The sequence below is a fragment of the Pristiophorus japonicus genome, unplaced genomic scaffold (genome assembly GCF_044704955.1).
Source record: "Pristiophorus japonicus isolate sPriJap1 unplaced genomic scaffold, sPriJap1.hap1 HAP1_SCAFFOLD_91, whole genome shotgun sequence".
In the NCBI taxonomy this organism is placed as follows: domain Eukaryota; kingdom Metazoa; phylum Chordata; class Chondrichthyes; family Pristiophoridae; genus Pristiophorus; species Pristiophorus japonicus.
The window spans coordinates 49,689-66,171 of record NW_027254835.1 but is presented as its reverse complement, the minus strand read 5'-3'; the positions used below and the strand labels follow the sequence as shown (position 1 = coordinate 66,171).

Genomic DNA, 16,483 nt, shown 5'->3' with positions numbered 1-16,483 from the left:
CCTCAGGGCATGCCCTGTACGTGGCTGCCCAGTCCCCATTCACGACACATTTCTTAACTAAAGACAGTAGGGGGTCTTTATTTGTCCAGACTTTAACCTGACGGGCTGTCACAGGTGAACATTCGCTTTCGAAAGCTTCAATAGCCATGACCATCTCAGCATGATGCTCAGTTGCCCCCTCGGTGGTGGCTAGTGGGAGCCTGCTGAGTGCATCGGCGCAGTTTTCAGTGCCCGGTCTGTGCTGAATTGTATATACATAGGCGGCTAACGTAAGTGCCCACCTCTGTATGCGGGCCAACGCATTCGCATTTATGGCCTTTTTGTCGGCCAAAAGGGACGTTAGGCATTTGTGATCTGTCTCCAGCTCAAATTTCCAGCCAAACAGGTACTGGTGCATTTTTGTTTACTGCATATACACATGCTAGCACTTCCTTTTCTACCATCCCGCAGCCCCTTTCTGCCTGGGACAGACTTCTGGAGGCATAAGCTACCGGCTGTAACTGACCATTGGCATTCACATGTTGCAAAACACACCCGACCCCATCGGACGACGCATCGCACGTTAGAACAAGTTTCTTACATGGGTCATGTAATATTAACAGTTTGTTGGAGCATAACAAGTTGCGTGCTCTATCAAAAGCCCTTTCCTGGCTGTTCCCCCAGACCCAATCGCGACCTTTGAATGGGAGCATGTGCAGGCGCTCTAACAGTATGCTCAATTTGGGAAGAAAGTTACCAAAATATTTCAGGAGCCCCAGGAATGAATGCAGCTCCATCGTGTTACGGGGTCTGGGTGCTCTCCGGATCGCTTCCGTTTTGGACACAGCAGGTCTGATCCCGTCAGCTTCTACCCTCATCCCCAGGAATTCTACCTCTTGAGCTCAGAAGATGCACTTTGCCTTTTTCAGTCGCAGACCTACCCGGTCCAGTCTGCGTAGCACCTCATCCAGTTCATGGAGGTGTTCTTCAGCATCGTGATCCATGATGAGGATGTCGTCCTGAAAAACCACCGTCCTTGGAATCGACTTGAGGAGGCTTTCCATATTTTGCTGAAAGATCACGGCGGCTGAACGAATCCCGAACGGACATCTGTTATACTCAAACAACCCCTTGTGTGTCGTGATGGTGGTCAGGCTTTTCGACTCACTCGCCAGTTCCCGGGTCATGGGAGCTGAGGTCAGGTCCAATTTTGAAAAAAGTTTGCCAGCGGATAGTGTCACAAAGAGGTCCTCCACTCTCGGTAGTGGGTACTGGTGTTGGAGTGACACCCGATTGATGGTGGCCTTGTAAGCGCCACATATCCTGACTGACCAATCCGCCTTGTGCACCGGCACGATCGGGCTCGCCCAGTCACTGAATTCAACTGGCAAGATGATGCCTTCCCTCAGCAGGCGGTCCAATTCGCATTCTATTTTTTCCTGCATCACGTACGGCACCGCTCTGGTCTTGTGGTGTACTGGCCTGGCGTCTGGGTTTATGTGAATCACTACCTTGGCCCCCATGAAAGTGCTGTTGCCGGATTGAAATAATGAGTCAAATTTGTCCAGGACCTGTGAGCATGTTACTTGCTCTAAAGAAGAAATGCATTGACATCGCCCCATTTCCAGTTCATGACAGCAAGCCAACTCCTCCCCAGTAGTGTGGGACCGTCCCCCAGGACAATCCAGTGCGGCAACCTGTTCTCCGAATCTAGCACCGGAATTATCTCCTTTGTATATGTCCGTAGCTGTGCATCAATCGGCAATAATTTTGGCCTCCTGGCCTTGGACACCCACAACCTTTCAAACTAGTTGATATTCATCAAGGACTGGCTGGCCCTCGTGTCTAGCTCCATTAATAATGGGATGCCATTGAGGAGCACTTTCATCATTATTGGTAGCGTCCTGGTATATGAACTGTATATGTGCTCCACATGAACTCGCTGAACTTCAGCTTCCAGTGATTTTCCCCAGTATTCATTTGGCCTTGTAGGGCTAACAGCAGGCCCGCCGTCCTCGTACATTAACCTGGCTGCAGGCTTCCTGCACATACGCGCGAAATGACTACTGACGTTGCAATTTCTGCAGGTATATTGCTGATACCTGCAGGCTCTGGCTGGGTGTTTGGCTCCACACCTCTAGCATGAGCTGGAGGACCCGTTGTTGGAAACAAAATGTCCATTACCAGTCGATCGTCTCTGAATGTCTCTGTAACTGTCCTTAAGTGCACCATTAACAGGTGTTGATTGCCCTATTACTGGCCGCATTGTCCATTGCAATGGCATGATTAACCATTCAGCTAGCCATTGTCTCTGTTGAATTCCCCTTTTGGTTTCTACTGCATGCTGGGACATGTCCGATTGCCCTTGTCTGTCGAGAGAACTGTGTGTGCGTTAACAATGTAGACTCCCTGGTCATTTGCCGCATACCGGAGATGAGGGGGTTGGTTACCTTATGATGATAGATTGAGTAGACTGGGTCTTTACTCGTTGGAGTTCAGAAGGATGAGGGGTGATCTTATAGAAACATTTAAAATAATGAAAGGGATAGACAAGATAGATGCAGAGAGGTTGTTTCCATTGGTCGGGGAGACTAGAACTAGGGGGCACAGCCTCAAAATACGGGGGAGCCAATTTAAAACCGAGTTGAGAAGGAATTTCTTCTCCCAGAGGGTTGTGAATCTGTGGAATTATCTGCACAAGGAAGCAGTTGAGGCTAGCTCATTGAATGTATTCAAATCACAGATAGATAGATTTTTAACTAATAAGGGAATTAAGGGTTATGGGGAGCAGGCGGGTAAGTGGAGCTGAGTCCACGGCCAGATCAGCCATGATCGTGTTGAATGGCGGAGCAGGCTCGAGGGGCTAGATGGCCTACTCCTGTTCCTAGTTCTTATGTTCTTATGTACTGCAGTTCTACAGGGCCTTGGTGAGGCTTCACCTGGAATATTGTGTACAGTTTTGGTCTCCTAATCTCAGGAAGGACGTTCTTGCTATTGAGGGAGTGCAGCGAAGGTTCACCAGACTAGTTCCAGGGATGGCTGGACTGTCATATGGGGAGAGATTGGATCAACTGGGCCTTTGTTCACTGGCGATTAGAAGGATCAGAGGGGGTCTCATAGAAACGTATAAGATTCTGACGGGACTGGACAGGTTAGATGCGGGAAGAATGTTCCCCATGTTGAGGAAGTCCAGAAGTCCCGATGTTGGGGAAGTCCAGAACCAGGGGACATAGTCTTAGGATAAGGGGTAGGCCATTTAGGACTGAGACGAGGAGAGTTGTTAACCTGTAGAATTCCCTGTCACAGAGAGTTGTTGATGCCAGTTCATTGGATATATTCAAGAGGGAGATAGATATCGCCCTTACAGCTAAAGAGATCAAGGAGGTATGGAGAGAAAGCAGGAAAGGGGTACTGAGGTGAATGATCAGCCATGATCTTATTGAATGGCGGTGGAGGCTCGACGGGCCGAATGGCCTACTCCTGCACCTATTTTCTACGTTTCTATGTTTCTATGTTTCTATTTGAGCCAAGATTTTTGTCAAACATCATTCTGGTCTCTTCCTCCCCTGAGTTAAAGTCTGGGCTAATCAGAGCCGCCGCTTCCAAGATCAAGTCTTTGGTCTCAATCAGTTTCCTGAAAAACCCAGCACGCCCGATGCCCTCAATAAAAAAGTCTCGCATCATCTCCGCTCTGCCTGCATCTGTGCACTTACATAGGCTCGCTAGTCGTTGGAGATCTGGCATGAAGTCAGGAACGCTTTGCCCTTCTCACCGCCAGTTCATGTAAAACTGGTGTCTCGCTTTGTGCATGCTGCTCGCAGGTTTAAGGTGTTCCCCGATCAACTTACTCAGCTCTTCGAATGTCTTGTCTCCGGCTTCTCTGGTGCTAGAAGGGCCTTCATCAGGGAGTACGTTCTGGATCCACAAACCATCAGGAGATGAGCCCTGCGTTTGTCGGCCGAATCCTGTCCCAACCATTCCTTAGTGACAAAACTTTGCTGTAGTCTCTCAATAAAGTCGTCCCAATCATCACCAACACAGTACCTCTCTTCTCTGCTACTAGTGGCTATGCTCACGTGGTTTAAATCCCAGTTTCTCGTCGCCAATGATATGTACTTACTATACAGTATAAATGGACACGAGGCCCATACTTGAGAGAAGGTCACTCTGTGACCAGTTACCTTTATTACCAAGACCTCAAGCGATGAAGTTGGGTGGAGCTTTCCCTTTTATACCTGTAAGTCCAGGTTAGGAGTGTCTGCCACAAGTTCACCGCCTTGTGCTCAATGTTCTCAAGGTGTACAACTTAGGTCAGCTTATACATGGGTTACAATGATAGTTGAATACGTGACAAAATCCAGGGACCACTTACATTAAGACACCAAATCCAGGAACCTCATGCATTGTGACTCCAAATCCAGGGACCACTTGCACTGAGGCATCAAATCGAGGGACCACTTGCACTGAGGCATGAAATCCATGGACCCCTTACACTGAGGCTCCAAATCCAGGGACCAGTTACAATGAATCATCAAATCCAGGGACCACTTACAATGAGACTACAAAATTATAGAATTACACAGAAATGAGCCATTCGGACGAAACAGTCTGTGCCAGTGATTATGCTCTGCTTGGTAATGAGATAGCCTCAGTATGGAGAATGGTCATGCTGGTGAAAGCAGCTCTATTTAGGGGGAATGGTGGGTAATGAATGAAGAGACGATGGAATAATCAGACGGTGACTGGTGAGGCCTGGTGACAGATTATTGTTAGAAGTATATTTCAGGCAGGTTGATGATTCGATGTAACCAGTGCAACAACTGTATCCATCTGTTATTGTTCCAAAATACCAAAATCTAATGTCACTAATTTATTTTTCCATGAGAAATGTAGAGATTACGATGTGTTGTTGACAGAAAGAAACGAGGCTTGTGCAGGAACGATGGTTCCTTGAATGAACACATTGTGAGGCTGTTTTGTGACTCGGCTCTGTGAGGTTAAAAACATGAAATGGAAAAGAGCATGTCCAATAACACCTATATTGCCAATAGTGCTTTCTAAGTTAATCATTAAATCCTAAGCCGAATCTCCTATTGACGATCCCAATCACTAATCCCAATCTTAATAAATAACCACAAAACACAACCACTAAACTTACATCTAAACCCAGCCCCTAACCAACGCTAAGAATATAAGAAATAGGGGCAGCAGAATCCATCTGGCCCCTTCAGCCCACCCCGCCATTCAATAAGATCTTGGCTGATCTGATCTTGGCCTCAATTTCGCTTCCCTGCCATCTCCTCATAAACCTTGACATCACTCTCTTTCAAAAAGCATGCTATCTGCAACTTAAATATTTTCAATGACCCAGACTCCACTGTTCTTTGGGGTAGAGAATTTCAAAGATTCACGACCCTCTAAGAGAAAAAATTCCTCTTCATTTCCATTTTAAATGGGCGCCCCCTTATGCTCAGGCTTTGCCACCTAGTTGTAGATTCCCCCACAAGAAGAAACAGAGATCAGTGGGGAAGCTAAAGACCTGATAAAGGAAGTATTTAAACAATTATTTTGATGCAAGAAATACTGCAAGGTATGTTAGTAACAAGTAATTGTAATCAACTAACCCATCAAAATTAGCAAAGGCAATTTCAAAGGTCAGAACATTTCAAAGTTGATCACATGCAGTATGTGTGAAGATCTATTAACCGCATTCAACAATCGTTAAATACAGGAAATAACAAATTTACAGTCTTACGCAAGATAGTTCTTTCAAGGGTTGGTTGAAAGGAACGTTAAATGAGTGTAAAGTGAGACACGCCGGTTCAGTCTGAGACATCCACAAGCCGGATACACAAACGAAACAAGTTTGGGATTTGATGTGGGAAAAGATGAATTACGTGAGAAGTGAAATAATCTAGAGTAAGAAAAGGCCCAAAATGGAAGGGACGGGAACATTAATGAGTCTATTTTTATGGAGAAATCCAATATTGGACACAGGGTGTTTGAAACAATCCTGAGACAGAACATTACTGTCCAGCTCAGGGACAGGGTTATACAGAGCAGCAGGAACAATGACTGAGGGCCAGAATGAACATGTTCAGTGCCCAATGGGGGCCCAGGAAATCCTGTCCCAGTCACTGAGGTGGTCTTGGGTATTTACCCAGCATTCCTCGCGATGGAGAATGTGCCGAGCCCAGACTACAGGGGCCCAGAGCGCAGGCGCGGAACCTGGCGGTATTTGGAGCATGCGCGGTGCGTGTAATGGCGGAGCGGCTGTGGTGAAATGTGTTCCGCCAAACAGCTCCTACTCCGCGGGGCGGAGGGGAGTAAAGGACCAGCGGGGAGCCGGGGAGGCTTCATAAACAACCGGTGCCCGCCAGAAGCCCGGAATAACAACCGGAATATCGGCGGCTGCAGCCTCGAGGCTTTCTCCCGGTCACAGGCCCGGGGTAAAGGCGGCCATCTTTGTACAGGAAGGCAGGGTCAGTCCTCCGCCATCTTGGTTCAGTGAGCAGCAAAGCGCATGCGCGGCCATCTTGGTAAAGTAACAGCTGAGTTCCTTTGCTCAGATTCTGATAAAAGGAAATTGGATTTTACAGATTGAATTAATACAGAGAGCTGCGCATGCGCGGTTCAGCCCCGCCCCCTGTGTCATTCCCAGTGAGCAGAATAGCACATGCACCCTCCCCTGCCCCAGCCCTGCCTGGGATCACCATTCACTCAGTGAGCGGAAGAAGATGGTTTAAAACAGCCGGGATTGGAGACACCACGACCCCGGGGTAAGGCTCAGAGATCAGCATTGAGTCCGGGGGGAGTTCAGGGGGAGTCGGGGGCTGTGTGTAAGGGGCAGAGTGGACCAAGAACCAGTGTCAGTGCGTGGTGTGAGTGGGGGAAGGGAGAGGCCATTCTCGGGCTGTGTGTGCACAGTGTGTGTCCAGGGTAAGGGAGACAGAATGGGCAGAATCCGCTATTTACAATCTGCTGCTTTCTCTCTCCAAATCAGGAGTGAACGTTCCTGGTTTAGTTCCCTCGGGGGCTGTGTGTAAGAGGCAGAGTGGAGCAGGAACTAGTTCCGGGACATGGTGTGAGTGGGGGTGGCAAGAGGCCATTCTCGGGCTGTGTGTGGACAGTGTAAGGTAACAGAGAAAGTAAACCACTCGCTCTTTCAAATCATTGCTGCTTTCTTTCCCCACATCAGTAGTGAATGTTCCTGATTCAGTTCCAATCTCACCGTGTCTGTTGTTCTTGGGCAGTGAGCAGTGGAAACACAGTCTGACAGTGAGGATGTGAGGAATTTCACAAAGTGCATCTATTGCAGGTACCAGGAGAGAAGTGTGGGAGAAGATATTTTAAAGACGGGTTATATTGTTTCGGTGAGCTGAGTTCTCCAGAAACGCGTTGCTGATGATCGAGAGATACATTGTCACTCCCTCAGATACATCGTATTGTCCCCCGAATCCATATCTTAGAACTAATTTTGTTCTCGTATTATTATTCTCACAGCAAAATTCTTCAACCAGCCACAACAAATGAGATCTTTCCTCCACCCAGAACACAAGGAACAGTGCAGGCAGCTCCTTCTCACACACAGTAAGTAGATTATCACTCACAGAGCGCAGACACACAGAACTGGCCTCAATCCTATTGTCACAGGCAGCAGAAGCTGTCAGTCCCACAGTGATCCGAAGTGACAGAGTTACATTGTGAATCTTACAGCCACATGGAGCAGTATAATCACATGCTGTTTCATCATTGAAACAGATCACACTGACAGGTACATTAAACACCCACACTCACTTGCCAGAAACTGGCAGGTAGAGAATAAAAGACAATCATCTATCAGAAAAAATGTCAAACAGAAAGTATAAACCACACTCGCATATCAGAAGCTGATGGGTACAGAGCAAAAGCCATATTCATGTTTCAGAATCTGACGGATTCAGTATTTAACCCCCCGAACATACCAGAAGATGACAGGTGCAGAATAAAACCCACATTCCCGTACCACAGACTGACATACAGTATACAACACACACCCACATATATGAAAGTGACAGTAACAGAATAAAATCCCCACTTACATACCAGAGAGTGACAGGTGAAGTGTAAATCCCATGGGCACATATCGGAAAACTGAAAGGCAGTAAGTAAAATTGTTACTTACATCGCAGGAACTGATCGGGGCAGAGTAAAACCCACACCCGCACATCTGAACAATGACACGGAGAACGCTAAATCTTCACTCACATATCAGAGAAATACAGGTAAAAATTAAAATTGATTCTCACGTTCACATACCAGAGACTGGAAAATACAGATTAAACTCAGACCACCGCAGCAGAAACTGAGAGGCACAGATTAAACCTCAACACACACCAAAACCTGACAATTACAGAAAAATACACACACTTGCATATCAGAGACTGAGTGATACAGTATAAAACCCACACTCACATATGAGAGACTGAGAGATACAGTATAAAACCCATACTCACATATCAGAGACTGAGTGATACAGTATAAAACCCACACTCACATATCAGAGACTGAGTGATACAGTATAAAACCCATACTCACATATCAGAGACTGAGAGATATAGTATAAAACCCATACTCACATATCAGAGACTGAGTGATACAGTATAAAACCCATACTCACATATCAGAGACTGAGAGATACAGTATAAAACCCACACTCACATATGAGAGACTGAGAGATACAGTATAAAACTCACACTCACATATCAGAGACTGAGAGATATAGTATAAAACCCATACTCACATATCAGAGACTGAGTGATACAGTATAAAACCCATACTCACATATCAGAGACTGAGTGATACAGTATAAAACCCACACTCACATATGAGAGACTGAGAGATACAGTATAAAACCCATACTCACATATCAGAGACTGAGTGATACAGTATAAAACCCATACTCACATATGAGAGACTGAGAGATACAGTATAAAACCCATACTCACATATCAGAGACTGAGTGATACAGTATAAAACCCATACTCATATATCAGAGACTGAGTGATACAGTATAAAACCCACACTCACATATCAGAGGCTGACATCTTAAAATCCATATTCCCTGAACATAAATTGACATACAGTGACATGCCCAGACTCACGAACCAGTAATTGACAGGTACAGGGTAAAGATCTCTCTTTCATTCCAGAAACTAACAGGTACAAAGGAAAGTCCACTGACAATTAAACAGAAACTGGCAGGTATAGAGTAAGGCCCACAATCACAGATCAGAACTTGACAGGTACAGAATAAAACCCAGGCTCCCATAACAGAAATGGAGAGATACAGATAAAAGCCCACACTCACATACCAGAGACAGATAGATACAGAGTAAAACTCAGACTCATTTACCAGAGACCGACAGATTCAGCAGAAAACTCACCTCCATAACACAAATTGACAGTTCGAAAGTAAAACCAATACTCTATCAGGAATTGGTGGTACACAGTAAAACAATACTAACATACTGGAGAATGACGGGTATGGAGTAGAGCTCACATTCACATAACAGAAATGGACAGATACAGCGCAGAACACACTCACACACCAAGAATGGAAAGAAACATCGAAAATAGGTGCAGGAGTAGGCCATTCGGCCCTTCGAGCCTGCACCACCATTCAATCTGATCATGCAACTTCAGTACCTCACTCCCGCTTTCTCTCTATACCCCCTGATCCCCTTAGCCGTAAGGGCCACATCTAACTCCCTCTTGAATATATCCAACGAACTGGACTCCACAACTTTCTGTGGTAGAGAATTGCACAGGTTTACCACTCTCTGGGTGAAAAAGTTTCTCCTCATTTCAGTCCGATATGGCTTATCCCTTATCCTTAGACTGTGACCCTGATTCTGGACTTCCGCAACATCAGGAACATTCTTCCTGCCTCTAACCTGTCCAGTCCCGTCATTATTTTATATATTTCTATGAGATCCCCTCTCATTCTTCTAAATTCCAGTGAGTGTAAGCCTAGCTGATCCAGTCTTTCTTCATATGTCAGTCCTGCCATCCCGGGAATTAGTCTGGTGAACCTTCGCTGCACTCCCTCAATAGCAAGCAAGTCCTTGCTCAGAATAATAGATCAAGACTGCACACAATACTCAAGATGTGGCCTCACCAAGGCCCTGTACAACTGCAGTAACACCTCCCTGCACCTATACTCAAACCCCCTCGCTATGAAGACCAGCATGCCAGTTGCTTTCTTTACTGCCTGCTGGACCTGCATGCCTACCTTCAGTGACTTGATGTACCATGACACCCAGGTCTATTTGCACCTCCCATTTTACTAATCTCTCACCATTCAGATAATCTGCCTTCCTGTTTTTGCCACCAAAGTGGATAACCTCACAATAATCCACATTTCCTGCATCTGCCATGCCATTGCCCATTCACCTAACCTGTCCAAGTCACTCTGCAGCCTCTTAGCATCCTACTCAGAGCTCACACTGCCACCCAGCTTAGTGTCATCTGCAAACTTGGAGATATTACCTTCAATTCCATCGTCTAAATCATTAATATATATTGTAAATAGTTGGGATCAATGCACTGAACCTTGCAGCACCCCACTAGTCACTGCCTGCCATTCTGAAAAAGACCCGTTTATTCCTACTCTTTGCTTCCTGTCTGCCAACCGGTTCTCTATCCACGTCAATACATTACCCCCAATACCATGTGCTTTAATTTTGCACACTAATCTCTTGTGTGGGACCTTGTCAAAAGTCTTTTGAAATTCCAAATACACCACATCCACTGGTTCTCCCTTATCCACTCTACTAGTTACATCCTCAAAACACTCTCGAAGATTTGTGAAGCATGAATTCCCTTTCATAAATCCATGCTGACTTGGACTAATCCTGTCACTGCTTTCCAAATGATCTGCTATTACATCTTTAATAATTGATTCCAGCATTTTCCCACACCGATGTCAGGCAAACCGGTCTATAATTCAATGTTTTCTCTCCCCCTCCTTTTTTTAAAAAGAGGGGTTACATTTAGCTACCCTCCAATCCATAGGTACTGATCCATAGTCCATGAAATTCAGGAAAATGACCACCAATGCATCTTCTATTTCTAGGGCCATTTCTTTAACTACTCTGGTATGCAGACGATCAGGCCCTGGGGATTTATCGGCCTTCAGTTCCATCAGTTTCCCAACAACCATTTCCTGACTAATAAGGATTTCCCTCAGTTCCTCCTTCCTGTTAGACCCTCGGTCCCCTAGTAATTTTGGGAGATTATTCGTGTCTTCCTTCGTGAAGACAGAACCAAAGAATTTGTTCAATTGGTCTGTCATTTCCTTGTTACCTATTATGAATTCACCTGATTCTGACTGCAAGGGACCATGTTTGTCTTCATCAATCTTTTTCTCTTCACATATCTAGAGAAGCTTTTGCAGTCAGTTTTTATGTTCCCTGCAAGCTTATTCTCATACTCTATTTTCCCTCTCCTCATTTGATCCTTTGTCCTCCTCTGCTGAATTCTAAATTTCTCCCAGTCCTCAGGTTTACTGCTTTTTCTGGCCAATTTATATGCCTCTTCCTTGGATTTAACACTGTCCCTAATTTCTCTTGTGAGCCACGGTTGAGCCACCTTTTCGGTTTTATTTTTATGCCAGACAGGGATGTACAATAGTTGCAATTCATCCATGTGATCTTTAAATGTCTGCCATTGCCTATCCACCGTCAACCCTTTAAGTATCATTCGCCAGTTTATCCCAGCCAAATCACGTCTCATACCATTGAAGTTTCCTTTAAGTTCAGGACCCTAGTCTCTGAGTTAACTGTGTCACTCTCCAGCTTAATGAAGAATTATACCATATTATGGTCACTCTTCCCCAAGGGGCCACGCATGACCAGATTGCTAATTAATCCTCTCTCGTTACACAAGACCCAGTCTAGGATGGCCTGCTCTCCAGTTGGTTCCTCAACATATTGGTCTAGAAAATCATCCCTGAGGCACTCCAGAAAAACCTCCTCCACAGTATTGCGACAAGTTTGGTTAGCCCAATCAATATCGAGGTTAAGGTTACCCATGATAACTGCTGTACCCTTATTGCACGCATCCCTAATTTCCTGTTTGTTGCCATCCCCAACCTCCCTACTACTGTTTAGTGGTCAGTACATAACCCCAACTAACGTTTTCCGCATTTTAGTGTTTCGCAGCTCTACCCATATAGATTCCACATTATCCCAGCTAATGTCCTACCTTACTATTGCATTAACCTCCTCTTTAACCATTAACACTACCCCACCTCCTTTTCCTTTCTGGCTATCCTTCCTGAATATTGAATACCCCTGGATGTTATGTTCCCAGCCTTGGTTACCCTGAAGCCATGTCTCAGTAATCCCAATTACATCATATCCATTAACAGCTATCTGTGCAGTTAATTCGTCCACCTTATTACGAATGCTTCTCGCTTTGAGACTCAGAGCTTTCAGGCTTGTTGTTTTTAAACACTCTTATTGTTGTAATGTGGCCCTTTTTGTTACAGAATGAAACCCACAGACAATTACCAGAAATTGACAGGTACAGGATAAAATCCACCTCTCGTATCAGAAACTAACATACAGAGTAAAACCCTCATCCACATACCAGAGATGGACAGATACAGAATCAAATCCACACTCCCATACCAGACACCTACTATATAAGAAATTAATAACATAAGAAATAGGAGCAGGAGTAGGCCATACGGCCCCTCGAGCCTGCTCCACCATTTAATACGATCATGGCTGATCCGATCATGGACTCAGGACCACTTCCCTGCCCACTCCCCATAACCCCTTATTCCCTTATCAGTTAAAACAATTTCTATCTCTGTCTTAAATATATTCAATGTCCCAGCTTCCACAGGTCTCTGAGGCAGCGAATTCCACAGGTTTATAACCCTCTGAGAGAAGAAATTCCTCCTCATCTCAGTTTTAAATGGGGGCCCCTTATTCTAAGATTATGCCCCCTAGTTGTAGTCTCCCCGATCAGTGAAAACATCCTCTCTGCTACCACCTTATCAAGCCCCCTCATTATCTTATACGTTTTGATAAATCACCTCTCATTCGTTCTTCTGAATTCAATGAGTAGAGGCCCAACCTCCTCAATCTTTTCTCATAAGTCAACCCCCTCATCTCCGGAATCAACCGAGTGAACCTTCTCTCAACTTCCTCCAAAGCAAGTGTATCCTTTTATAAATATGGAAACCAAAACTGCACGCAGTATTCAAGGTGTGGTCTCACCAATAACTTGTATAACTGTAGCAAGACTTCCCTGTTTTTATACTCCAGCCCCTTTGCAATAAAGGCCAAGATTCAGTTGGCCTTCCTGATCACCTGCTGTACCTGCATACTAAACTTTTGTGTTTCATGCACAAGTAGCCCCAAGTCCCGCTGTACTGCAGCACTTTGCAATCTTTCTCAATTTAAATAATAACTTGCTCTTTGATTTTTTTTCTGCCATAATGCATGACCTCACACTTTCCAACATTATACTCCATCTGCCAAATTTTTGCCCACTCACTGAGCCTGTCTGTCTCCTTTTGCAGATTATTTGTGTCCTCCTCACACATTGCTTTTCCTCCCATCTTTATATCGCCAGCAAACTTGGCTACGTTACAGTCGGTCCCTTCTTCCAAGTCGTTAATATAGATTGTAAATAGTTGGGGTCCCGGCACTGATCCCTGCGGCACCCCACTAGTTACTGATTGCCAACCCAAGAATGAACTATTCACCCAACCTCTCTGCTGTCTGTTAGTTAGCCAAACCTCGATCCATGCTAATATATTACCCCCAGCCCGTGAACTTTTATCTTGTGCAGTAATCTTTTATGTGGCACCTTGTCAAATGCCTTTTGGGAGTCCAAATACACCACACCCACTTTATCCACCCTGTTCATTACATGCTCAAAGAATTCCAGCAAATTTGTCAAACTTAACTTCCCCTTCATAAATCCATGCTGACTCTGCCTGACCGAATTATGCTTTTCCAAATGTCGTGATAATGCTTCTTTAAGAATGAGCTCTTCAACATTTTCCCAACCACAGATGTTAGGCGAACTGGTCTATAGTTTCCTGATTTTTGTCTGCCTCCTTTTTAACCAAGTGCTGCTCTCAGTCCCCGGGCAACACCGAGTGTGGCTCTCAGTCCCCGGGCAACACCGAGTGTGGCTCTCAGTCCCCGGGCAACACCGAGTGTGGCTCTCAGTCCCCGGGCAACACCGAGTGTGGCTCTCAGTCCCCGGGCAACACCGAGTGTGGCTCTCAGTCCCCAGGCAACACCGAGTGTGGCTCTCAGGCCCTGGGCAACACCGAGTGTGGCTCTCAGTCCCCGGGCAAGACCGAGTGTGGCTCTCGGTCCCCGGGCAAGACCGAGTGTGGCTCTCAGTCCCCGGGCAACACCGAGTGTGGCTCTCAGGCCCTGGGCAACACCGAGTGTGGCTCTCAGTCCCCGGGCAAGACCGAGTGTGGCTCTCGGTCCCCGGGCAAGACCGAGTATGGCTCTCGGTCCCCGGGCAACACCGAGTTTGGCTCTCAGGCCCCGGGCAACACCGAGTGTGGCTCTCAGTCCCCGGGCAACACCGAGTGTGGCTCCCAGTCCCCGGGCAACACCGAGTGTGGCTCTCAGTCCCCGGGCAACACCGAGTGCGGCTCTCAGTCCCCGGGCAACACCAAGTGCGGCTCTCGGTCCCCGGGTTCTCCTCCCTGAAGGACAGTGCTGACCCAGATGTGTTTTTATGACAATCCGGCAGCTTTCATGGTCACTTTTGTCTAGTGCCGGCCCCACAAATGACCAGATTCATTAAGCTCCATTTCACAACCTGCCTTTGTGTTTTTGTGGGTTCTCTGTCACACTCACTTTTTCCTGTTTGAAATTCACTTTACATGGTGTTAAAAGGGGAGGATTTGTAGACTGGAAGCTCAAAGCAAACATCACCTCAAGATCTGACAGTCACTCGCTACATCGGGACTGGAATATCATCAGCTTTTGACCATGGAAGCAGAAGGCACCGTTCACAGTGGGGAGAAACGGTACACGTGCTCTGTGTGTGGACAAGGCTTCAGTCGATCGTCCAACCTGGAGAGACACAAGTGCAGTCACACTGGGGAGAAACTGTGTAAATGTGGGGATTGTGGGAAACGTTTCAACTGCCCATCCCAGCTGGAAACACATCGGCGAGTTCACACTGGGGAGAGGCCAATCACCTGCTCCAACTGTGGGAAGGGATTCACTGCATCATCCAGTCTGCTGAAACACCAGCGAGTTCACACTGGGGAGAAGCCATTCACCTGCTCCAACTGTGGGAAGGGATTCACTACATCATCCGACCTGCTGACACACCAGCGAGTTCACAAGTGAATGCAGGGGTTGGATTCTGCTGTTCATCGCATTCTGGACTGCATTGACTTCATTTTGATAGTTGGGGTTTATAACTCCTGTAACGCTGATGTTAATAAATCCTGTAACTGGAAAGGGGTTTAATATTTGGGATAGAGACATATAAATTAGTGTTGCTTTAAACACATTGCTGTGTTTTTTTGTCTTTCCCACCTGAGGGTTTAGCATCACCTGGCTGGTGTTGAGAAAGGACAATCTATGGTGAGGATCTTACAGGGGGGAACAGAACTTCAGCCTAGACACAGTCCTTCAGGGACACACTGAGATCACCTCATTCTTCTGAACTCCAATGTGTATAGGCCCAACCTACTCAACCTATCGTCATAAGTCAATCCCATCAACTCCGGAATCTCAGCAGACATGAGCAAGGACCTGAGGCTTATTAAAAGACACATATTTCATTTCAGACAAGGTTACCCTTGGAGAAATGTTCAATTAGAACATGAAAACATAAAAAATAGGAGCTGGAGTAGGCCATTTGGCCCCTCGGGCCTGCTCCGCCATTGAATAAGGTCATGGCTGATCTGATCATGGACTCAGTTCCACTTCCCTGCCCACTCCCCATAAGCCTTTACTCACTTATCGCTCAAACATCTCTCTATCTCCGCCTTAAATATATTCAAAGACCCAGCCTCCACAGCTCTCCTGGGCAGAGAATTCCATGGATTTACAACTCTCAGAGAAGAAATTCTTTATCTCAGTTTTAATTGGGTGGCCCCTTATCTTATGTTTCGATAAAATCACCTCTCATTCTTCTGAACTCCAATGTGCTTAGGCCCAACCTATTCAAGCTATCTTCATAAGTAAATCCCCTCATCTCCGGAATCAACCTTGTGAACCTTCTCTGAACTGCCTCCAATGCAGGTGTATCCTTCCTTGGAGACCAAGATACGGAGTCCATTACAGGCAAAATGCCAATCAAACCAGTAGCACACTGGCACCTTAACAGTGTCTCATTGGCCGACAGACTTTTCTTAAATAGATTTGCTGAGTGGATATAAACTTAAACCAGGTTTGCTGGCATGATGCTCTATTCACATATTGAAGGTCGAAGAGATGCTGTGGGGCACATGCTAAGT

General features: G+C 46.0%; 1 protein-coding gene across 5 annotated transcripts; it reads left to right on the top strand.

The window, feature by feature from the left end:
* The first annotated feature begins 6,235 nt into the window (after nt 1-6,235).
* LOC139257761 (zinc finger protein 239-like) lies at nt 6,236-15,483 on the top strand. Of its 5 annotated transcripts, XM_070874624.1 has the most exons (4): nt 6,236-6,461; nt 7,483-7,569; nt 12,512-12,546; nt 14,904-15,483. In XM_070874624.1, exon 4 carries the CDS (start codon nt 15,000-15,002, stop codon nt 15,363-15,365), a length of 366 nt encoding a protein of 121 aa, XP_070730725.1. In that variant the 5' UTR covers nt 6,236-6,461; nt 7,483-7,569; nt 12,512-12,546; nt 14,904-14,999; the 3' UTR covers nt 15,366-15,483. The 5 variants fall into 5 exon arrangements, 4 of the variants coding, with proteins under 4 accessions (XP_070730725.1, XP_070730726.1, XP_070730723.1 ...); XR_011592323.1 differs by lacking the exons at nt 12,512-12,546; nt 14,904-15,483 and adding an exon at nt 8,151-8,199; XM_070874625.1 differs by lacking the exon at nt 12,512-12,546 and having other exon boundaries at nt 6,236-6,428.
* The last annotated feature ends 1,000 nt before the right edge of the window (nt 15,484-16,483 follow it).